Source organism: Aedes albopictus, chromosome 2 (assembly GCF_035046485.1).
Source record: "Aedes albopictus strain Foshan chromosome 2, AalbF5, whole genome shotgun sequence".
Classification (NCBI taxonomy): domain Eukaryota; kingdom Metazoa; phylum Arthropoda; class Insecta; order Diptera; family Culicidae; genus Aedes; species Aedes albopictus.
In genome coordinates this window covers 404,690,757-404,714,985 of record NC_085137.1, presented here as the reverse complement: position 1 = coordinate 404,714,985, position 24,229 = coordinate 404,690,757, and the positions used below count along the sequence as shown (strand labels likewise).

At 41.7% G+C, this 24,229-nt stretch overlaps 3 protein-coding genes across 6 annotated transcripts in view; 1 reads left to right on the top strand and 2 right to left on the bottom strand.

Moving 5' to 3' along the window:
• Window positions 1-3,209, bottom strand: part of LOC109413844 (retinoblastoma-like protein 2) — a 37,150-nt gene extending 33,941 nt beyond the window's left edge. Inside the window, exons 1-2 of one of the 2 annotated variants that reach the window (XM_029860911.2) lie at window positions 3,042-3,209; window positions 1,978-2,213 (exon numbers count right to left, since the gene is read on the bottom strand). In XM_029860911.2, coding sequence (XP_029716771.2) covers window positions 1,978-2,112 — 135 coding nt within the window. In that variant the 5' untranslated portion in view covers window positions 2,113-2,213; window positions 3,042-3,209. Of the gene's footprint in view, window positions 1-1,977; window positions 2,536-3,041 lie in introns of those variants that run through there. The other variant, XM_062853354.1, reaches the window with a different exon arrangement.
• A 3,814-nt stretch (window positions 3,210-7,023) lies between these two features.
• LOC109407938 (B9 domain-containing protein 1) lies at window positions 7,024-8,753 on the top strand. Its single transcript, XM_019681136.3, has one exon. It carries the CDS (start codon window positions 7,449-7,451, stop codon window positions 8,070-8,072), a length of 624 nt encoding a protein of 207 aa, XP_019536681.3. The 5' UTR covers window positions 7,024-7,448; the 3' UTR covers window positions 8,073-8,753.
• Window positions 8,160-24,229, bottom strand: part of LOC115253570 (molybdenum cofactor biosynthesis protein 1) — a 62,373-nt gene continuing 46,303 nt past the window's right edge. For 2 of the 3 annotated variants that reach the window (XM_062853351.1, XM_062853352.1), the window contains exon 4: window positions 8,160-10,065. In XM_062853351.1, the coding sequence (XP_062709335.1) occupies window positions 9,419-10,065 (647 nt within the window). In that variant the 3' untranslated portion in view covers window positions 8,160-9,418. The remainder of the gene's footprint in view (window positions 10,066-24,229) is intronic. The other variant, XR_009997962.1, reaches the window with a different exon arrangement.

Below are 24,229 nucleotides of genomic sequence, written 5' to 3'. Positions count from 1 at the left end.
AACAAATTTACAACAAACACGCTATAACAGTATCTAGAGAATCGTGGAAGGTGAGAAACCTGAACCTATCTAGTAGCAGTATTCATATAGATTAACAATTATACTCTATTATTTTCAATCATTGCAACATTATACTAATATGTACGGGCCGCCCATTTGCGGAGTTGTGCGGCCCATTATTCTCTTTCCATTCTAGAAACGGCCGTTTTGAAGCAAAAAGTGTCCCAATGGCCAACACAAACGGGACTTGTCCGAAACACACAAGCTAAGTACAACAGTTTTATGATCAGGCACCCAACTCTTTCTACTACTTTGCTAATAGATAATGCAATATGCATACTTCAATATCAATTATTTGTTTGTTTGCGCGATTATTTATGACACTGTTGAAGCACTCGTGTCGCCGCGGAATAGTTTACAATTCATCTTATTTAAATTTTTCAATTCACTTTAAAGTATCTAACACTGCTTTTACAATTGTGTATGTAAACTTGTATCTTAGTTATGTTCATTATTAATAGTAGTCTGATAATCCAAGTCTAGTGATTTTTTTCCAAGGAATAGAAAGAGTTGGTGTCATAATCAATACAATACTTGAAACTAGAAACTCCTTATTTCCCCCTATGGGTTATAGGGAGGGGCGGGACATTCGAGCCTACTCATCAGTGGAAAGGACTTGCTATGCTAATCGGTTTAGCATAGGGCAGATAGGGTATGTGTGCCATTAGTAATCTCACGCTCCCATATTTATCCTATTCGAAACCAAGCGATTACGGCACCGATTGATTCCGTTCTTTTTGTTTTCATGGGTGCTCACTTCTAACAAAAAATACAAAAATAAGAAACGAAACAAACAGCGCTTCAATCCTTTGTTTTTCGTAGGATGAAAATGGGAGCCACATGCTTAATAAGGGAACCAATACCCTACAAGTCTACTGGTAGACGTATCGCCCAGCGAAACAACGCAGATTGGCTACGTCCCGGGGGTGCGTTGATTATAACAGAATAACAGAATAACAGAAGGCAGTGCATGTTTGGATGATACAGACACCATGGAAAAATGCGTCATAGAGCCATCGCCTCAAACGCTATGACACTGCACCCCGAACGTATCCGGGTACAAAGTACCTACACAGTTTAATTTATTTGGGTTTTATCTATAAGTTCCATTAGAAACAGGACTTGTTCGACCGAAGCTAAACCGTGGCTTCATACCTATGCACCGCTAATCGCCAGCCAATCTTATTTCGCGCTGGTTCCGCTCGTTGAACATGTTAAATCTTGTCGAGCAACTAACACCAATCTGAGCGGGAGATGTATCATAATGATCATCCAATTAAATACCTATACCGACACCAAATCGTTCTTTGCCGCTTTGAACTTTCGAGATGGGTATATCGATGGCACCGATGGATGTGGCCATTTGAACGATTAAAAAACTAAAATTTTCGGCTCGTGAACTCCACTAATGAGATTTTGAGCATTTTAGTTGTTTTAATGCGAGATTTGCCATGTAACAAATTATATACCACAATGGGAATAAAAGTTTGTAATTCGCTGAAAAAAATGACGACGACGATGAAGACGATCATTAGCTGGTGATGAAAAACGACGCAGTGTTTCATAGAAGTGCATGCTGACGAAATCGATGCGATGCATTTGGCGAAAGAATGGAGCAATTAAGTCAACGCACACAATCAAAGAGGCGCGGATTTGCAGATTTCATGGGCATGGTCCGCTAGGACATCGATTCCGTATGGGGAATGTGTGTCTGGATATTTATTAGAATGGTCAATATAATTGAATGCATATCAACACGCACAAGATATCCTAGGAGCGCAAATCAAAAGTTAAGCCGAAAGGCCACCTTCGCGTGCGCCGCCGATAAGAGCTGTAAAAGCTTGACTCTACTAATGACGTAGTAAACAAAGCATCACCCAAATATGTTGCTTGGCCGTCTTGGCGGTAGGTACTTACATCCAAGTTGTACGTCTTCTGGGTCGCTTGGAACGAGTTCCAAGACTGTTCCTCCGTCGCTGCATCGATGTTCAGCTGCCCGCAGATGTCCCGATGCTCCGTCCGGAGTTTTTCACCTTCGCTCATGTTCGTCATTTTCTTCACTTTTCTGTGTAGGGTCGAGGCTACGCACTTTCCTCCTTTCCTCAATTTTTCCCTTCACCAGCAGCACTGGCAGCACTAGAAGTTCACTTTATCTAGAAACACAAGCACTGAATAACATTCCCAGGGAAATTATCCAGCAATTCCGCACTATTCTGGACGCTCTTGGCCGCGGAAAACAAGCTAAACCACACGCGCCGAACCGATCAAGTAGCTAATCCAACCAGCCCCTGGAATGACTACTGTCACGGTCGGATAGTCGGACGAAATCCTCTAAGCCGTCGATCGAACCGAAACCATCAAGCCTCTGATGTTGAATGAGTAGGTGGGCGCGAGCGCGAGAAAACTCTGGCGGCAGCCGCGCGACGATGCCGTCCGTCGTCGTACACTTCCAAGGAGTTTTGACAGCTCCCGTACTCTGCAAGGGACGGAGCGCCAAACGGTGATCTTTTGTTGAATGGTGATTTATGGTTTCAGTATTTCTGAAGTATTTACACCTTCAAGTCTAAATACTACAAACCAAATCAAAATTTCACTTGTCTTATTTTGAATTTCTATACTTTTCCAAACCAAATCCTCCTAATCCATTAGATTTTACCACTCAGCAACAACCAAACGAGTTTCGAAATTCGCGCCAGCGTCGAAAATCAGCGCACCGCCACGAACCGAAAACAAAAACAACACGCGCGCACGGCCCACCAATCGGGTGAGACGTCGCTGACGACCGTCCGTCGCGAAGGGGGCGGTGAAGCACCGGGCGGGCAATATGCGAAACGTCACCCGACAGCGCTGATGGCTGATCGCTGATGGGTGCGGCCAAAAAAACGCGCGAAACCGACAATGGCGGGAAAATCACGGCGTCCTGTTTTCACTGATTCCGATCACTTGTCGCTTCCGTGGCACATATTCCTAGTGCAACATACCTATCCTGTGCGGGGATTTTTTATCTATACACTGATGCAATCAAAACAATTTCTTATCGCCATATCATCGAAGAAAAACACCGATCGCGACACTTTGCGAAGACGTAAAAGCAGTGGGTGGATTAACTCAGCATATTTTTTGCACCTGAGCGGGTTGGTTGTTGACTGCTTGCTGTGTGTCTGGTGCGGCAGGTGCACAGTGGGAGGGGGTGGTATGTTTGACGTGCCGTGCCGGCATGAGCGCGAGCAGCAGGGCTGTGTTGAAGCATCAATTTGCCCGCCCAGTCGTGGGCGACGAGGGGTCCTATATTTGGGAACTATGTTGACGCACCTTAAAAAATCGTTTACAGTGAAACATATTTAACAATATTTTACTTAGGCCATATGAATAAAACTGAGTAAATACTCTTAACTTAGATGTCTGTGAAGATTCACAGAGATTTGCTCCACCGGCTTCACATAGATTTAGTAAAGAGTATTTACTCAACTTATGGCCTATTGTCAAAAAATATCAAATTATTTATCATCAAAGAGCAACTAAATTTTTGAATTGAATAAGGAGTGTATAGGAAATAATCGTGTATGCAGAGTGCGATGAGAGGAACACGAATGTAGGTCAACCCGGAAAGACGCAGGTTAGATTACCGTAAATCAGTAGATGAGTTCAACACAGTTCAACACTATTCTTTCTGTATTTGCATTTAGGCGAAGACGGCTAATAACAAGACAGACATCTACCCTCTTGCTCCATATACTTTGGGAGCTACAAGCACACTAGCGCCACGAGCGACTTCAGGGAACAACAATAAATGAGTGTGCATGCGATGTTACCATTTCCGTGTACGTATTTGCATGTACACGCACACAATCATGTTTTAATGTTCCTGTGAATCGTTGAGGGCGTTTCGACCATGTCGCCTGAAACAGGGTGGGAGCTGTCTGTCTTGTTTTTAGCCGTCTTCGATTTAGAGGAGTTTTCTCCCCTTCTCTTATGTGAGCTTGCTTCTTCCTTGCCTTCTACCATAACCGAATCAAATGCGATTTATCTTTGACGTAAAGCCGAAAAACCTCGAAAAAACCCGGTAAAACCCGCAAAACTTTTGCGGGCTATAGCGACTTTTTTGGGCTTTTTCAGCTTTTTATGAGGTTTTTTGGCTTGGGAAAACTAGTGTCGCCCTCCTGACGTAGAGCCATCTTTAACATATGGACTAGACTGGATACTGAAACGACTTCTAATATAAGTTCGTCTGCGGGTTCGCTTTTTAACCTAACTTGTATTTGAATCGAACTTCACAGTTTTTTCATGAGCTGTTATGTATTTCAAACTTTAGTCAAACTGGAGCCTCAATATTACAATAACGGTTAAGCACGCTGTAATAATACTTATGTACCTCGTTACCCACTTCATGCAACTACATTATTTAGTGATCTAATATCACTTAGCGCGCTCGGCATAGTTCCATCATGCCACAAACAATGCTTAGTTTGCAAAACCCAGTTATCTGGCTGGTGGGACATGGGAGTCTAAGCTTCAACTGTTAATGCAATCAGAGACTATTCAGACTTCGACGAGTTCAGGTTAGTTTGGTTAGAAAGCCTAAGATGCCATTAACAGAAGGAACATGACGAGATAATATAACATTATATGGTTTATGTAATGTTAATCAATACAACATAACAAAAGAGAACCATTCCAAAATCATTTGATTAAATGCATAGGCAGTAGTGAAATTACAATTAAAAACAATATATTAACGGTACATTTTATTGTTTGAAACTATACATGCACCATATAATGTATGGTATATTAAAACCCACGTATTAGTATTTCGAACAATTCATTTACAATAAAATGTATGGTTTTGCAAAAATATGTATATGGAGAATTTTTTTTTTGTATTGTTACGATACTTAACAACCTGTATACACACTAAGATCAGCTCGGTATTTTCCCCATCTTTTTACTGAGTTCTCAACAGTAGATTTAACTCGGTACGCTCGGTTATCCCTTTTACTGAATACTCTGCAGAGCAGTAAATAAGCTAACGAGTTCTGCAAATCAACTGTCAAAAATTTCAGATTACAGAATTACAGAACGGTAAATATCGTTAAGCTAGTATGACACTCTTTGACCAATGCCAAATATTTGACCACTTTTGACAGTTAAATTTTGACCAAGGTGTACCTGGCAAAGAAAAATATTTGTCACTCTCGAAAAACGAATAGGCACAAACAGAGCCAAACAACCTGCCAAAATTTATCTGTCAAAAGTGGTCAAATATTTGGCGTCTGGGCAAAGAGTGTAATAGCACCCTTACTGATGGACGGTAAATATTGATTACCGAGTGTACCGAGTTAAATCTGCTGTTGAGAACTCAGTAAAAAGATGAAAAAAAAAATACAGAACTGAGCGAAAAAATTACTGAGCTGGAAAATCAGAATCTTAGTGTGTAGTATTGTATTTTTAACGAATAATCAGACTTAAGCGACGAAATTGAACTCGCCCTAATATGGTACTAACCTAACATTTATGACACATGTTCGCCTTCTTTCTCCGATTCAGGCGAAACCAGCTGATTTTGTTATGAAAACATAAACAGCTGGTAGCTGAGAACAATAAAGATGAATGTAAACATCGGTGAACCAGCGGGTTTTGTTGTGTAAACACGAACAGCTGGTGAACCGAGAACAAAAGATCTTAATGGTAAACATTGAGACGGTCAGCGAAAACAGTCACATTATCGGGCGAGTTGCAAAAACCCTGTGACTGAGAGTGACAGCGAAATCGAAAGCGAAATATGAGTACGACGAAATTTATTGCATCAAAGTCTAAGTCGAAAAAAAAATCGCAATATATTGTAAAAATCTTATTTACAATTCACCTCGCAATTCACTACATTATATCTTATTGTTTTTGTATTTTTATTTTTACAGTGGTGTCTATTGTAACAATATGGTTCTAAATAGTACTGTTGCAATAAATACATCGTTCGGTTTTTCTACTGTATTTTTTATTCGGGAGGATCAGGTAAAGACAGGGGGATGACGAAGGGCCAGAATCATCAACCCAGCATTCGTTTCAACATGGCGTCCATTTTTTTATTTTGATTGCTTATTTAATTCATGGAAAAAATGCGCTGAAAACATCGACACTGCTTCGTTGCTACATATAATATCGTGCAAAGTAATAAAGAAAGAGAAACAATCATCAAAAACAACGATTTCGTGTGAAATGTGTAATTTCCGAAATAAGCACTAGCAACACACGAGCCACACACCCGAAAATCAGGAGCAAGTTAGGGTAAACCGACCAGAAAGTGGGTACCAAAACGCGCCGTACCAAAAAACGATGATGGGTAGAGCTGCGATGAACCGAGTTTGACTGCTGTGTCACCTCACTGGGTAAAAGATTGTTACCTAATAATGAGCCATTTTACGAGACGTTTCGGATCAGCTGATCGCTCATTTCATGAATGAAAATTTGACAGGAGGTTGCGCCCAAGCCCGTGAGTGTTAATATCAATATCAACACTGTTGTCGTTTCGTAAAATAGACTATTAACTGAATAGGAATATAATAGACATCCTCTACATAGAGATGAGCGGAAGTTACATATGTCGATTCGGCAACGCTGTTTGTTTTGTTTACAACAGCTTCCAACACTTGCCACAAAGCTAGATGTTCAAACTTTTTGCGTGACTTTGTTGTGGTGCAAGTGTTTGACAGCGACGAGCTCCCAGACAAACTTCAAATTGATTTTTAAATAGGTTTCCGGGTACCAAAATTCATGAAAATGTGGTTTTCGGCTCAGTTTGGCATGCAGATTCAGAATATGGGATTATCTCAACACCGCTAAAGAAGCCAATTGAAACCTAAAAACGTATACGGGTAATCTAGCGGCCACACTAGCGTTCTGAAAAGGCCCTGGAAATGAGGTGAGGAAGCAGTGAGGATAGTTTCGGATTGGTTGTTGAAAACACAATGTATTTTAAATCTTTGTGTATTAAAATATTTACATAGCTATGTTTCTAAACCTAATGCATATATGATAGAGCAGAAAATGCAAGATACAGATTCAATTTTGAAGAAGGGAAAATGAAGGACTAAATTTGTTCTTTAATAAGATGATGGCCTCCCATAAATGCCGACCCAGTGTTCTCATTTTACGGAAAAATGCTTATTTTTTTAGATTTTATGATACATATTCAACCTGGAACCTGATCTCTTTCACATGAACGAACAAAAATTTTTTTTGGCGGGAAATGCATCGGGCATACTATGAATCTTGTATGCAACTTACAAATGTTGGCGCATGCTTGGATCCATCCGGTTACCAATGGCAACGGAAGTCACAAACGGTTGCTTTGTTGTTAACATCCGTAAGCATCGTGTCCCCTCGCAATCAACATGAAAGAACCTACCCGAGGCGACGATGGCCACAACCCGCGGGGTAACACCGGTGAAAGCGAAAGCTACTTCCATTTGGCCGTATCGGGTCAACTGGAATCGGCCTACTTTCCGATGGGTCCCGACAGTGGTGCCTTGTTCTGCCGGTACGACGTCGTGGCGGGACCCGACTGGGAGCTTGTGTCCGGGATGCGTTCGGGCATAACGCAGAGTGCCAAACCGGAAGGTGACTACCGGACCGTAGTGTTCAACATGCCGCTGGAGTTTACGATGAAGTCGACCAACCCGTACGGATGGCCGCAGATTGTGTTCAGCATGTATGGGAACAATCTGTGGAATGTGGAAACGAACCAAGGCTACGCCAGGATCCATTGCCCTCTGATGGGAACGAAGCGGACCATGCGGGCGCCACTGTTTGTGCCGAAGTTCAGCAACATTTGGTCGGCGGCCATGAGCTGGATAACGGGAGTCAATCCGGAAATGCGCGATCCGAAGATACTGGCGGATGGATCCAAGCACAAGGGTCTGGCGACGGAGAGCTACGGGGAGCTGGTGGTTACTCTGCAGGCGATTTCACGAGGATGCAACAAGATGGCCCTCGATTGGGGTCAATCCTATGACTGAACTTATAGTTCTACTTTTTGTTTTAATTCTGATTACAGTTAAGGGAAACTTCAAAAAGCACATACTCATATGGTATAATATAATAACAAGACAATGAATAATTTAACGTATATTCTCGAAAACTGAATAACATCTTATTGACTGGGAAGGAATCACGGTGAAAAGCTACCATTCTGTCGAATAATCTTGACGAACACAAATTACCATTTTGTTAAACTATTCAATACAATGTATCAAAAAACCTAATTCTAAGGTTAGGAATTGGCTTACGATCAATCTTAGATAGTACAATCTGAGTTTCATTAATCTTTTTGAGGTTTGACTTTACCATAATTCTGAATGATCATTTTCCAAATAGCTACTTGTAGCAAGTCAAAATTACCCCAAATGACCTAATACCAATAGAATTTGTGCTGTGAGAGTTTCCCTGCTAATGTAAGTAGGGTGGGGCGGGGCAAGATGGGTCGCATAAGGATGGATCACCATAACTTCGTAAATACAAATCGGATTGGTTTGCATTCGTCCGCTACTCTTTAATACACTAGTTAGCTATGCTAAAAGTCGATAAAAAGTTCATTAAATACAAAATATGATGTTAAACAAGCAGTTTTAAAAAGTGATCGATTTTGTGCCGTGAAAAAAGTGCGGGGCAAGATGGGTCACCTTTTAAGTAATTAACATTTTCTCAACGAAAAACGTCAAAATATAAGATTTGTTCCGCATTCAAATATGCTCCATATCCATACTGAGTAAACAAGAGCTACTAGTAAACATTTTATAAATTTATTTGGAATATAAAAAACTTTACGATTTGAGTGGTCCTTAGGCGACTTGAAAATCGATGTTTTTACTAAAAAAATATCATAATTTTATGTTATAATTTTGAGCGTTTATTCCGCTTGATTGAAGTCATTTATGAGATAGTCTTGTAATAAAAAATAAATAACTTTTGAATGCTCCAAAAATACGTTCAAAATAGAAGGTGACCCATCTTGCCCCGCGGCCGTTTATATGGAGAATATATGGAATGTATCGCATAAGAAAAATGGCAAAAAAACATTTTATTTTGTATTTCCAATGAGAGTGAATAATTTTTCAATCAATGCCCTAAACTTTTGTATATTCATGCTGGTCATCTAACAAAATTATTAACATAATCAAAACATGAGTAATGCGCCCGAAAATGGCACTGACCCATCTTGCCCCGCGACCCATCTTGCCCCGCTCCACCCTAAATTCATTCAAACCGAATCTTAAGGTCGAAATAAAAATGCAGCATTTTTAAATTCAAAGGCACGTGCGTTGTTTGAAACTTGTTCTCCAAATAGTTTAAGTCAGGAAATGGTTCAAATGTGAGTCGGAACAAATTCCTCGTGGCTTGTGATGGGATCAGTCTTGTATCGCTTGACGACGATCGGCGGATCGTCGTTCCTAATCTCCACTTTGGGTTTGTTGGCCAGCTTGTAGTAGTCGCTCTTGCCGCCCGTTTTCTCCACCAGCATGATGTTCTTGATGAGAATCTCGTGCGACACCGACTTGCACATGTCGTACACGGTCAGTGCCGCGATCGAGGCCGCCGTCAGGGCTTCCATCTCGACCCCCGTCTTGCCGTCGCACTTCACCTTGGTCAGTATGTTGACCTCGTGGGTGAAGGAATTGAGACTCGCTTCGACCTTGATCGACGAAAGGGGTATGTTGTGGCACAGGGGAACCAGATCGGAGGTCTTCTTGGCGGCAACGATTCCCGCCATCTGGGCAATCGAGAGGACGTCGCCCTTCTTCAGTTCGTTGTTCTCGATCAGGGAGGAGATCAGAGGGCCCACGTAGATGGTGGCCTGTGCCTTGGCTTCGCGCTTGGTCGATTCCTTGTCGTCTACGTCGACCATCGTGGCCTTACCGGTGCGTTCGTCCACGTGGCTCAGGGAGGAGAAATGACGGACGCCAAGCGAACGTCGCTGGATGCCGGATGCGGATGATATGTATGGTGATGAAGCTGGAAGTGGAGAAATAGATAAAAACGTGATTAGTAATAGTTATTGTCTCTAGAAGGTAAACAAACTAAATGCTGGATATTTCAATTGGAAGTAGGTAATACTGGCATTTTAGTTCTTCACTATAGTAGAAAAATATTCAATGAATGTCTAGATCCAACATTATCTAATACTTCCCATTGAATATGATTTTGATGAATTTGAATAGAGTTGAATTTGTAGGAAAAAATAAATCTTTCGTACCGGAAGTCTGGAACCCATATGTTGCCCGTAACTCTAATCTAGCTCACTCTTTCTCGCTTGTTATTGAACGGTTCATACTAAATAGTATTTGAAATTTGAATTTATCTATTACAAATAGGGTGATGAAGGGTATTATCGGCAGGCTTGTTCTCTTCGTCTGGGGTTTTTGTCGACCAAATTTCCTGAAACTTGCTCATATAATTCAGCTTGATTGGTAAGGATTTAAGGCCAACTCTGAGTTCAACAGCTTTAAAAAAACCCATGACGAAGAACAAAACTGCCGAAAATACACAATTTCCCCTATGTCAGATTTTCATTTTTATGTTTCATGGGTGTTTTAGAAGAGTTTCGGAGGGGTTCCAAGGAACTTCCAAGATGTGTTTCAGGTTTGTGTCAAAGACGTATCAAGGCAGGGAGGAATTCAATCGACTGAGGGAAACTGGCAGTGATATTTTATCGGTATATCAGTCTCTTTTGGAAAGAAACAAAAGCTAGTTTGTTTCAATGTCCGACGTAATCCTTGTAATCACTTTTAGAACACTTGATAAAGGTGTTAAATACATCGAAACGTCGGTCATTGAAACAAACTTGCTTTTGATTTCCAAAAGAGACTGATACGCCAATAAAATATCACTGACGTATCAAGACTTTTCAGTGAATTTTAGGAGGGAAGGGTTCTCAAAAGATTTTCGTTGGATTTAGAGGACGCTCCCTGAAATCCACTAAAAGGCCCTTGCAACCCCCTGGGAACCCTAGCATATCCCTGGAACTCCCTTGATACCTCCCGGAGCCTCTCGACGCTCGAGACGTACCTCGTCAATCTAGCTGAAGTCTGAAGGACAACAGTGCCCAGGCTGCACTACCAGCTAAGCACACAACTCATAGTTGGCGGTCTTTGTCATCGCTTGACCCGTGGAAGCATGAGGTAGGAACTTGTGAGGACCAGAGCTATGTTGGTGATAAATCTGAACTACGGGGTTTACTTACAACTGCTTTATTAGACGACCAGATCGGGAAAGAGAACGTACAATGGTTTACAATCGCTTATATAGTGTTGATACCGGAAATGCTCATCCACACATTTCAGACAAGATAATTACTGATTCTCAAACTTGTCTAGATCAGATCGAGGGGTATATAATACACTTTCTGTCATCTCCCTTCTTTAATTAAATAATGACATTATTTGAACAACGTTATAATACGTACTTACTCAATATCTAAAAAAATCTGGCTTCTGCTTTCTTCGAGTACTTTTCCGGAATTTCTCCGGCCTATCAAAATTGATGATCGAAGAACTTGTTCTTCTTCTCTTTGATCCACTTCTACTAACTTTAGGATAAATGTAATCATTTTTAATAAATCTTTCTTTTAGTTGATTTTTACTTGCTAATTTAACTGATCCGTTGATATCTATGTAGTATGTACTAGGACTATTGATTCCAACCACTTTAGCTTCCATCCAGTTTCTATCCGCTTTGAATTCATTTTTATACCAGACCAGTTCATCAATCTTAAACTTTTTACTTGAACACTGCTGACTACGAACATTACTTGATTCACTGTGACGTTTACTATTCTCTTTCAACACGCTATTACCTGGAATCTGGTCGGAAAAACTAACCTCATCATTAAAAGTTACTTTCTTAGGTTTCATCTTTTTCGCCTCTCGATCATTCTTCAACTTTACATCAAGTTCAGTTTTGGGTTCAAATTTGAAAAGTTTATCATTGGGACTACAATTTAATGTTTGACTGTAACTGTTTCTATTACTCAAAATCTTAATCAATTCATTCAAATTTTTGTGCATATACCTTGGGTCATTCAGGAGCTTTCTCAAAGACGTTTTAGTGGTCTGAACCGCTCGTTCAGCCTGTCCGTTCGATTCCGGATTATAGCTAGGACTTTTAATCAATTTAATCCCTAACCATTTTGCCCAACTGCCAAACATTCCGCTACCAAAAGGTGGTCCGTTATCTGAGACTATCGAATCACAATACCCAAAAACCAAAAATAGAGCATCTAAGACATCAATTACCGATTGAGCGTCCGTGCTTCTCATCACCTTTACATCTATCCACTTTGAATAGGCATCAACTATTACTAACAACGTTTTTCCGGCAATGTGGCAGAAATCTAAGTGCAGTCTTTCGAATGGACGGTTAACTAAAGGCCACCTAGTGAACTCCTTGGTAACGGCTCTCGCGGTCACACTACAAGCTCTACAACCCCTAACGAATCTTTCAACGTCGTCGTCCATACCTCGCCAGTAAACGTATCTACGAGCCATTTGCTTCATCCGGACTATACCCAAATGACAGCCATGCAGTAGCTCAAGAATACGTTCTCGGCACGATGAGGGAACCATAACTCTCTCACAGAACAACAAACACTCACCATCCGTCGACAGGGAACTCACTCTCTCATAATAGAACTTCAAATCGTCCGTTACCGCGTGGTCTTCCCAACCGTCATTTACACACTTGTATAGTTTACGATAGAACTTGTCTCTTTGCGTTTCTCTCCCAATGAGTTCCAAATTTATTGGAATCTCTTCACGCACACAATTCACCATTACCTCAGAATCTATACCTGTTTCACCTTCAACCGGCAACCTGGATAACGCATCAGCCTCCGGTATCTTCTTCCCTTTCCTGTACACAATATCAAAATCAAATATCGAAATCGCATAAGCATACTTCTGTAACCTGGCCGCCGCCAGCGGTGGAATACCCTTCTTCTGATTGAAAATCGTCACCAAAGGCTTATTGTCCGTCACAACTGTTATCTTTTGCCCAAAAATATACTTTGAAAACTTGGTTAACGCAAACACTATAGCCAGAGCTTCTCTGTGCAGATTAGGATAATTCTTCTCTGCGTTGGACAACGTGCTCGAAACGTAAAACACAGGCCGTTCTACCTCTCCGATTTTATGACACAAGACGGCTCCTACTCCTACTGCGCTAGAATCACATATCACCACGATCGGAAGCTTAGGATCGTATAATTGCAACACCCTGTTATCGAGCAACATCCTCTTCGACTCTTGGAAAACCCTCTCACACTCTTTCGTCCAACGGAATCTCACATTTTTCCTAATCAACTCGTAAAGGGGAGCTAACCGTATCGACAAGTTGGGCACGAATTTCGAATAGTAATTTACCATTCCTAAATACGATTTGAGCTGCGTGACATCCTTGGGTGTAGGCACCTTTACTATCGCTCTTACCTTCTCCTCGCTAGGGCTTAGTCCTCTCTCAGAAATTTCGTGACCCAAATAGGCTACCTTTTCCACTAGAAATTCACACTTGTCCAAATTGACCTTAACCTTGAACCTTTTCAATCTATCAAAAACTTCGAACACCTTTTGTCTTAGCCCCTCAATAGTGTCGCTTCCTATCAGAATATCATCTAGATAGCATTCTATTCCTTCCAAATCCATCAAAATTTCATCCATGATCCTTTGAAACGTGGACGCAGCGCTAGATATACCGAACGGCAACCGTAAATACTCAAACAAACCCTTATGCGTATTGATAGTCAAATACTTCCGCGAGTCTTCAGACACCCTTACTTGCATGTACGCCCCGGATAAATCAATCTTCGCATAGTATCGATAACCACTCAAATTGGCAAAAATGTCACTAATATTGGGAAGTGGATAATGCTCTGTGTTAATCACCTTATTGATCGTTACCTTACAGTCCACACAACAGTGCTGCTTTAGCCTTGGTAAGCAACAGACGTGTCGCACCAAAGCGCGTATAGCATAACAATTTTCGGTAGAAATATCGTTGTTACTGGTTGAAATATGGCTGAGGATAGTCAACGTCGTCTAAGACAGTATCCTATTGGATCAACGGGACCATTCTTGGTAATCGCGGAATCCGAGAATGGCTCCAAGTTGGCACCGTCGACTGTTTCGAAGAAGGTGATTCGTCTGATGGAGGACCAATACGTGAAATCAATTCCTCTGTCAAAACACCGGATTAAAATATTGATGGCATCTGCAGAAGCTGCGAATACTCTGGTTGCGGAAAAGTTACCAAACGTGCTGTTTTCGATTCCGCAGCGGCTAGTGGAGACACTTGGCGTCAGTCATGTGGAACTCGAAGTTGATGATGAGGAATTGCCATATGCCATTTCATTCGACAAGACAAAAGCCGAACAAGACAATAACCCCGAAGTGTTGAAAATTCGTCGCATTACGAAGCGCGCGGGTGAAGGTAGAGAGCGGCTGGCTACTGTTATTGTCACGTTTGCGGGCCAAACACTACCTACACACATCGATATAAACAGAGTGCTCTATCCAATAAAAGAATACGAATACCCACAACGCCAGTGTAATAAATGTTGGCGTTTCGGACACGGCGAGAAAAACTGTAGGAGCAGAATTCGCTGTAACAAGTGTACGGAAATTAACATCACGGTTGATCCGGCCCACGTTTGTGATACGGTTGAACCGAAGTGTGTAAACTGTAATGGGAACCACCCTGCTAACGACATCAAGAAATGTTCGTATGCTGCTCGCCGGAAGGAAGCAGATCGTAACAGAAACGCTGCCTATTCTCAAGGGCCTAGAGATTGGTTCTCCGCTCTAGCGGTTCCAATCGAAAACACGACTCCGGTCGTAAACACGGCTCCGGTCGTAAACACGGTCCCGATCGTAAATACGGTCCCGATCGTAAACTCGGTCCCGATCGTAAACACTCCATCTATCACAGTCCAACTTGCACCAGCTGCAACCCCGTACGAGGTCGAAGAAACGAACGTTAGTCACCTTTCCCCTGGGCCGAGCAAACGCAGACGTCCATCGGTTGGCGAGGATGGTGATGCACTCCCATCTTTGGAACTTCACGTGGAATCTAGCATTCGCTCTGTTGTGGAGGAGGCTTTCCAAACCCCAGAAATTATTGGAGCTGTCGACGACATCCACAATGCGCCGGCGGAATACAAGGAGCAAGCTGAAGAAAAACTAAGAGCTACCATCAGTGAAGTAGTGAGCTTAAGGGTGCAAACCCTTATGGGCTCTCTACGATTATAATAGATCATGATGGGCACTTCTGTCCAGACCATACCCCTGCAAATTCTACAGTGGAATTGTAGGGGAGCAAGCAGTAAAAAAGCAAGTATTGTACATCTCATTAACACTCTTCATTCTTCTGTGGTGTGCTTATCAGAAACACATCTCGACACTACGACCAACTTCGACATTCCCGACTTCCAAATCTTCCGTAAGGACCATCAGCGAAACTCTAGGGGTGTACTCGTTGCTGCAAACAAGATGTTGCAGCCGAAAGCACTTACACTACCCTCGATCGACGGAATTGACATGGTTGGACTGCAACTCCAGAGCTGCGTAGGAGCACTATCTATCGTTTCGTTGTATATTCACCCTAATGCAACCGTATCACAAGTACAATTCGGCGCTCTAATCAATTGCGTACCACGGCCGTGCGTACTGGCAGGAGACTGGAATGCTAAACATCCTCTGTGGGGAAATGCTCGGCACAATCAGTTGGGCAACTGTCTGCATGCCGCTCTAGAGGACTCCGATTTGGTAATCCTTAACGACGGCAGCATCACGAGATTTGATGCCTCTCGTACTCCTAGTGCACTGGACCTCACTTTGGTGTCCGCTGATATCAGCATGATGTTCAACTGGGAGGTAACCGAAAATCCATACAATAGCGATCACCTACCTATTTCCTGTGGAACGTTGGAACGGGTCGTAGAAACGAGGGTTCCTCCAATCAACTACAGGCGAATGGATTGGGAAAAATTCAGCTTGAGTGTTGGAAACGCAGTAAGCCGCTTAGGGAATGACACAACCTACGAACAATTTTTCGACGTTATGTGGAAGGCGTTAGTGGATGCTTCACCCTCTCCTCGTCAGATAGCGATTCGCAAAATACCCCAACCCTTCTGGGACGATGAGCTGAGCGAAGCTCTCCATGACTCAAGGTCGAAATTCAAGGTCTGGCGTCGTACCTTGGAATATCAGAAATATCGCGAATATTCGGAAGCAGAAATCAAATTCAAACGGTTAGTGAAGGCGAAGAAAAGGGAATCCTGGAAGCAGTTTTGTGACAGCCTCGATTCTCAAACATCAGTCAGTTCTCTGTGGAAGCTTGCCAGGAGATTTAAGGGCCTTGCGTCTGGTGGCAATCAGCAATTACGCGAGGAACAGCAGCTTAATATATTTTTGGATAAATTTGCGCCTGCATCTACAATTGAGAAGGAACTAAATTTTCCTGATTGCGACTGTAACGGCCATAATCACAGAGCATGCTTTACAACGTTGGATCTAGAAGCGGTTACTCAGAAGGGAAAAGATACTGTGCCGGGCGTCGATAGTATTTCCTACTCAGTGATCCAGAGATTACCAGCCATAGCCAAGCAATTATTAGTCAACATATATAACGCCATTTTTGCTTGTGGTGTTATTCCTGACGTTTGGAAAAATTTCCAAATAGTTCCGATTTTAAAACCTGGAAAACCCCCTTCGGATGCCAATTCCTTCCGTCCAATAGCACTGGCGTCTTGCTTACGGAAAACCTATGAAAATATGATCAAAGATAAAGTTGAGTGGTACATAGAGCATCACAGACTCCTTCCTGATGAAATTTGCGGTTTTCGGAAAGGAAAAGGCACTATGGACGCTCTCCATTTGCTCATAGACGAAGTTCAGATAGCGTTTCATAACAGGCAACACGGTATAGCTTGTAGCATCGATATTCAAGGAGCCTACGACAACGTCCAAATTCCCTCTCTGGTGGCTCAAATGAGATCACTAGGAGTCGCAGAGTGTTTGATCAGATCTGTGTATGGTCTGTTTAGAGAACGTCGCCTTGTTGGGTCTCTGGGCGGCACGAGTAAAATCGTTCGTACGACATGGAAAGGGCTGCCACAGGGATCCCCTTTAAGCCCATTGTGCTTTAATCTCCTAATCCATGAACTTTTCAAAGCACCTGACGCTGCCGTTATTCGAGTGGGGTTCGCAGATGATATTACAATTGCTGTACATACGTGGTGAAAATGTAGTAAACAGCGTGATTAAATCCCAAGAGGCAATCGACGAGATGGTTCATAAAATTAACAACCTCGGTCTACAAGTATCCCCAACCAAGTGTTCAGCGATTGTTTTTACAAAAAGGACGATGGAGAATGTGCCTCAATTACGTGTCGAAGATCAAGTTCTGGAATACAGCACATCAATGAAACTGTTGGGTCTACACTTAACACCAACATTACACTGGGGAAAACACTTCTACTACCTCAAACACCGTGCGGGACAGCTCATGAACTTTATGAAGTCCGTCGCTGGCCAAGCATGGGGAGCAGATCCTGGAGCACTTCTGACCATCTATAAATCATGCGTGAGACCTGTCTTGGAGTACGGGGCAATTTTTTTCTGCGGAGCACCCGAGAAAGATGCCATTATACTGGATCGGATCCAATGGCATAGCATACGCATTCTACTCGGATCAACCAAAACAACACATACTGGATCGTTAGAGGTGATGGCTGGACTAACACCGTTAGCCATCAGAAGGGAAGAAGCAACAATGAAATTCATCGAAAAAAGATATTCCACTAAATCCTGGAACGACAAGTTTGTGAAGACTACAATCAATGGTGCTACTCCAACCTGGCTACGTCGTACCATCCTACAATACACGTCCTACACCGAACGGAAGTTGGAAACATTCGAAGTGCTACCATGTTTCGAGTTTGAAATGGACTTGAGACGAAAAGTAGTTCCGGTCGACAAAACGGTACACCTCAAACTATCGGCGAATCCATCCTTAAGAGCCAATGAAGTCGTCCAAAATATTCTTGGCTGTCGATATCCAAATGCACTACAACTTGCTACAGATGGTTCCAAAGCCATTAACGGCACAGCATTTGCGGTAGTAGACGAATTTGGCCATCCAGTGAGTCAAATAAAGCTTCCGGATCAGATTTCAGTATTTCACGCAGAGATACTGGCGCTTCGGAAAGCCGTTCAAATTGTTGCAGCTAGACCCAGGGCCGATTATGTCGTACTCACCGATAGCTTGAGCAGCCTAGAATTTCTCTCCAACATTCAAATCACTTCCTACACTCCTGCGGTGTGGTTTGAAATCAAAAAGTTAGTAATGGCCATTGAAGAAAAAGGGTCAAACATTATGTTCCTTTGGGTACCTTCCCATCAAAACATCGAGCTAAACGAAGCTGTGGACGTTGCAGCGAAAGAGGCATGTCAATCGGGTGGGGTAGACTACTACCGATTTACCTGTTTGGACATTGTATACCCAACGCGCACAAGATCTATCAACATGTGGCAATCAGCGTGGAATGTGGGAACTAAAGGCAGATTTTGCCACAGCATAATTCCCACTGTATCAACACAAGCTTGGTTTAAGGACCTGGGTTTCTCGCGGAGGGAAATCGTATTACTATCAAAGCTGATAAGCAATCACTCCAGATTACCGTCACATCTCAAGCGGAATAACATCGTTGAGGATGATACTTGTCCTTGTGGAGAGGCCCCAGCGTCACCTGAACATCTGCTCTTCGACTGCAATATCTACGGGAATTGGAGGAGGATCGTCTGGACAGAGATCGTCAGTGAAGGAGCATTTCCGGACTTGCAATTAATACTCTGTAGTAGAAACATTAAGTTACTAAAAACTATTGCAAATTTCTTTATAAATTGTAACATTGATATGTAAAGTATTTTCCGATCAAACATGGCCAAATAATGGAAACAAGAGGCCACTAATAATAAAAAAAAAAAAAAAAATACAGTCCACACAAAGCCTAATATTGCCATCACTCTTTGGGACTACCACTATCGGCGTAGCCCAATCCATTCTCTTCACCGGTTTGATAATATTCTCTCTCACCAAACGATCCAACTCATCACTCACTCTCTCTTTCAACGCATATGGTACCTCATTGGCCCAGTAGAAGACCGGACGTGCATCATCCCTCAAATATATCTCTGCCATAAATCCATCGATCGGTTTATCTAGACTCCTCGTTATAATCTCATCATATCTAGATCGAATCTGCGACAAAAGTACTTCTCGCTCTCTATCTAACTCCCGGTTCTCACTACCACTTATCGCATTAACAAACCGATCTCTCCAGCCGGGGTACAAAACGTCCAGCCGATTCCGCCCTAACAACGACACAAAACTTTTGTTGTTCTTTCTTTTAACGACTACCACATCCAACGAGTGAACCTTATCATCATTAGGCTTTTACACATCAACCTTAAGCGCCCCCATTATCACCAATTTTTCACCGGTCATGACCACTAATTGTATCTCAGTATTCCTAAGCGGATGTTGGGCAAAATGTCTCTTATACTCACTTTCTGACATAATTGTGTAACTAGCTCCTGAATCTACCTCAAAACAAATGCACTTACCATCTAGTCAAAGCTCGTGAAATAGCGCCTGCGATGCCACGTGGTTGATAGCACGTGGTCTGCTGCCGTCCGAACTCACGCTCGTTTCATCGTCGTCGGTCACGCTGGCCGCCGAATTCAACCGCTCTTTCGGGAATCGACAGAACCGCGCGATGTGGCCCATCCTGGAACAGTTGAAGCACCTGATCGTCGATCTCTTCTTGCTTGATCCCTGGCGTGGCCTGGAATCTCTGCGGCCCCGATTTGCAGAGTTTCCTCGACCCTTGTATCCGGATCGTTCCCGGCTCCTTCCTCGGTCTCTTCTCGCATAACTTCCGGCATTCGTGTTCACTCGATTCACTACACCGCTCTTCACCTTCATTTTCGTCATGTCTTCTTCAATCTGCTCCAACACTTTGGCCTTCGCCACCGCTTGTTCGAACGTCGAATTGTCGTCACTATTCATCAATTCCCCTTGGATTTTTGCACTCGCGATACCAGCAATGAATTTATCACGCAATGCTTTGTCCAGAAAGTCCCCGAACTCACAATGTTTAGACAAAGCCTGTAGCTCCACTCTTGCTGATTACGTTTAAAAAAATCAACCGACTGCGCGATACGATTCCGTTTCGGACTGAAATACGCTTTTAGTTTTGTCACAACCACTTCGTACGTTACGTCCTTATGTGTCTTCGGGTACAACAACTGATTCAACTTCCTGAGCGCGGGTAGGCCAATGTAATGGACGATTAACTTTCTTTTAAACGTACCGTCCGTTATACCGTTCAGTTCGAAGAAATTCTCGGCCCGCTCCATGTAGTCGTCGAAATCCGCACTCGGCACAAAATTATCCAAGGACCCGATTAACTTCGCACCGACACTCGCACTTTCTTCACCTATGATCTTCTTTGAACCTTCCGCCAACATTTTTCTTCACGTTTCTTCACCTCACGACACCACGTGATTTACCTTCGCCGCCACTGATAAATCTGAACTACGGGGTTTACTTACAACTGCTTTATTAGACGACCAGAACGGGAAAGAGAACGTACAATGGTTTACAATCGCTTATATAGTGTTGATACCGGAAATGCTCATCCACACATTTCAGACAAGATAATTACTGATTCTCAAACTTGTCTAGATCAGATCGAGGGGTATATAATACACTTTCTGTCAGTTGGACGCTCTCCTTTTTTTACTCACCGTTTTGCAGCCCCATCAAACAAACGAAATGTCGTAAAATAGGCTGAAATTTAAAATAGTTATTTATTCAAGCTAAGTTTCACATCTGTGAAAAAATCGGAGTTTTATTTTAAAGATGTAGGTTAATCAAGATGTTGTTGTTGATTGCTAATGTTTAAGTCAGTGGTGCTCAGGCTGGAGGATACCGCGGGCCAAATTTGCAATTCGGGGTCGACCTGCGGGCCGCATAAAACATCGATGCACAAAAACAAAAAAAAAAATCCTAAAGCATATTTATTAAAAATCTGAGCTGTTCAGAACTTGTGTAAGGGTCAAACTTTATAATCTATTGCCCTTCGTGGAGTTCAATTTAGATTCATAAGTTTGAAATTCAAACAAACAATTTAGAAGTTGCCCCTAGAATTGCCTTGAAGCCATTTCAAGAACTTGTCAAGCAGCTTTTACAAGAATTTCTTTTGAATCGCTCCAAAAAGGTTTGTTGGATTTTCTCCTGAAATTTCTTGTGGAGTTGCTCAATTTCTTGAAGTTTCTTTTAGTTTTTCTAGAATTCTCTTGGAACACCTCCATGAACTCCTCTTAGATTTGCATTTGGAACTGCCCTGAAGTTACTTCAGGAATTCCTCATTAATCGTTTCCAATAATTTCTCCTAGAATGATTTGAGTTTCTCCATATATTTCGCTTAGAGTTGCTTAAAATTTTTCTCCAATAATGTTTCCTGGAGTTTCTCCAAAAATGTATCCCAAAGTTTCTCCAAAAGGGCACAGGAGACGCTTTATGAATCTCGCCTGAGATTTTTTTCTTTAAGTTCGTTCAGGAGTTTCACTTGGAAAATACAAATTGGATTCGTAAGTTTTATTTCGAAAAATGTGTGAGTCTTATAATAGAAATTTAAACAAACAGTGAAAATTAAACAACATTGGCAACCAAATTGAGATATGTTGAGAATTTTGTCAAAAACTTCGTGCTTTGTGTTTTTATGTTCTTCGGAAAGGCGAAATGTGAAATATTTGCTCGGCGTTGCATTGACTGCGCTTAAAAACTGCAACTAATTTTTAAATGATTCAAGATAACATTTTTAACAATCTTTCATTTGATTCGTACCACTTATAAATAACTATAAACTGGCTTCGTGACTTAGCTGAAATGCCGAAATATTTCGGAGTTGCGATTTCGAATTTTACCACAACGGATTATTCTTTTTGTTTATATATCATTTAATTTGTGTTCAATACTGTGAAAATTGATCAGCATTTTTTTTTTTGATTTCTTAATAAATTCAACAAGTTATTTCAAATAATCGTTCAAAAATTTCAATTCGTCTTAAAGTACTCCGCGGGCCACATCTTTAGGCTTAGAAGGCCGCATGCGGCCCGCGGGCCGCAGAATGAGCACCACTGTACCTGTAAATACGTATATTTAAAATCAAGCTTACAAATAAAGTTTTTAAGAGTGCAGCATTCTCTACATTTCCCATGGAGTTTTTTTCTACTAATGATCAAAAAAAGTTTATTTTGTCAAACAGTGTAATTATAAATAGAACAATGGAGGAATATTAATCATCCAATTATGGATCTTGTTAGAAAAGAATCCAAAGTCAGTACTCGTAATGAGTTTAGCTTTCGTGAATATCTTGCGATCAGAATCAGTTTTACGGAATTTCTGTAAATTTAAGGTTGTTTTTGTAAATTTCAATAAGAAGTAGCTGAGGTTATGTCTGACAAATGATTTCTAATAAGTTTATACCGGAAACTTAGGATATTTTTGTAGCAATTCTAGAGCTTTCTCTACAGTAGTTTTTGAAAAGTTTCATAAATATTTTCCATGAAACTTTCTGAAAGCTTTTTGCAGTGGAAAAAAATTTCGCTGCACTACATTTAGCAGATGTCCACAAAAATTGTCTAAGAGATTTCTGAAGAGTCTATTCTGGGAATATGTAAACAATGCAGAGAACTATTCTTTCAAGAACTACCCTAGAAAATATTTCAGAAAAAACCGGCCGATGGGCGACCGATTCTGTGTGTTGAGAATGAGGGGCAAATTCTTCAGCTACAGCATGATCAGCATCTATGCGCCAACGAACGATAAACCCGATGACATGAAGGATGAGTTCTTTGAGAGCCTTGATAAGGCCTACGGAAAGTACCCAAAACAAGATGTCAAAATAGTAATCGGAGATGTAAAATGCGAAGATCGGCAGAGAAAGTTTCTTTCGACCATGTGCAATGACCGGGAAGGAAATTTGCTGACAGACAAAACAGTGGTGGCAACCAGGTGGAAGGGGCACCCAGGAACAGTATTACCATAATGGATAACGCTCAAGCAGAAGAACAATCAGCATTGGATGAGGTTAAGAAGGCCCTTAAGCTGAAAAAGATTAAGGCTGCTGGGAAGGAGGAGATCCCGGTCGAACTTTTTGGGAACGAAAGTGGGCAGCTACATCAAGACATCCACTAGATGTCACAATGTGGGATAATGAAGATTTCCCACCAGCTTCAGCTTGGATGGCCTCATATGTCCAATCTACAAGAAAGGGCACTGACTAAGAGAAGTGTACGTATTTTGGCCCGGGACAGATATTTTGACCTTGGGAGTTTTATTATTTTATCATATAATCTCTACAAAATTTTATCAAATTATTATTGGAATATTGGCAAATTATTATTGGAACTTCCAATAAAAATTTGGCAAGAATTTGTAGAGTTTATATGATAAAATGAATAAAACTCCCAAGGTTAAAATACCTGCCCTGGGCCAAAATACGTCCACAACCCTATAGAGGAATTACCCTTTTCCTGTTCAACAGACTGAGACTTCTTGAGGAGTCCTTCGTCGGCGAATATCTTGCTTATTTTCGTGAAGGTCGATCAACGACGGATGTTTAACTTGCAGATGATTCTAGATAAATTTTGGCAATATAATAACTTGGAGACTCACCATGTCCATCGATTTTAAAGCAGCGAACGATTCAGTGAAAATAAATGAGCTTTGGCAGATAATGTCAGAACATGGCTTTCCGGCGAAATCAATTAGGCTGACATACGCAACGCTGGATGGATCAAAATCAAGTATTCGGATCGCAGACGAAGTGTCTACCTCGTTTGTGACCTTGGATTAATCCCTCCAATTAAACTTCGTTCCGTATACAAGAACATTTGAATTTGGGAACCGTTTTAATAGATTCTAATAAGTATCTTCAGAAACATCTCCTTGAATAACAGTATACAGGGGATACTCAAAATAACTGGGACAGGTATAATTTTCACTTTTCAAAAAATGTTCAACACGCTGTGACTATTTGAAAAGGGCATAAAATATT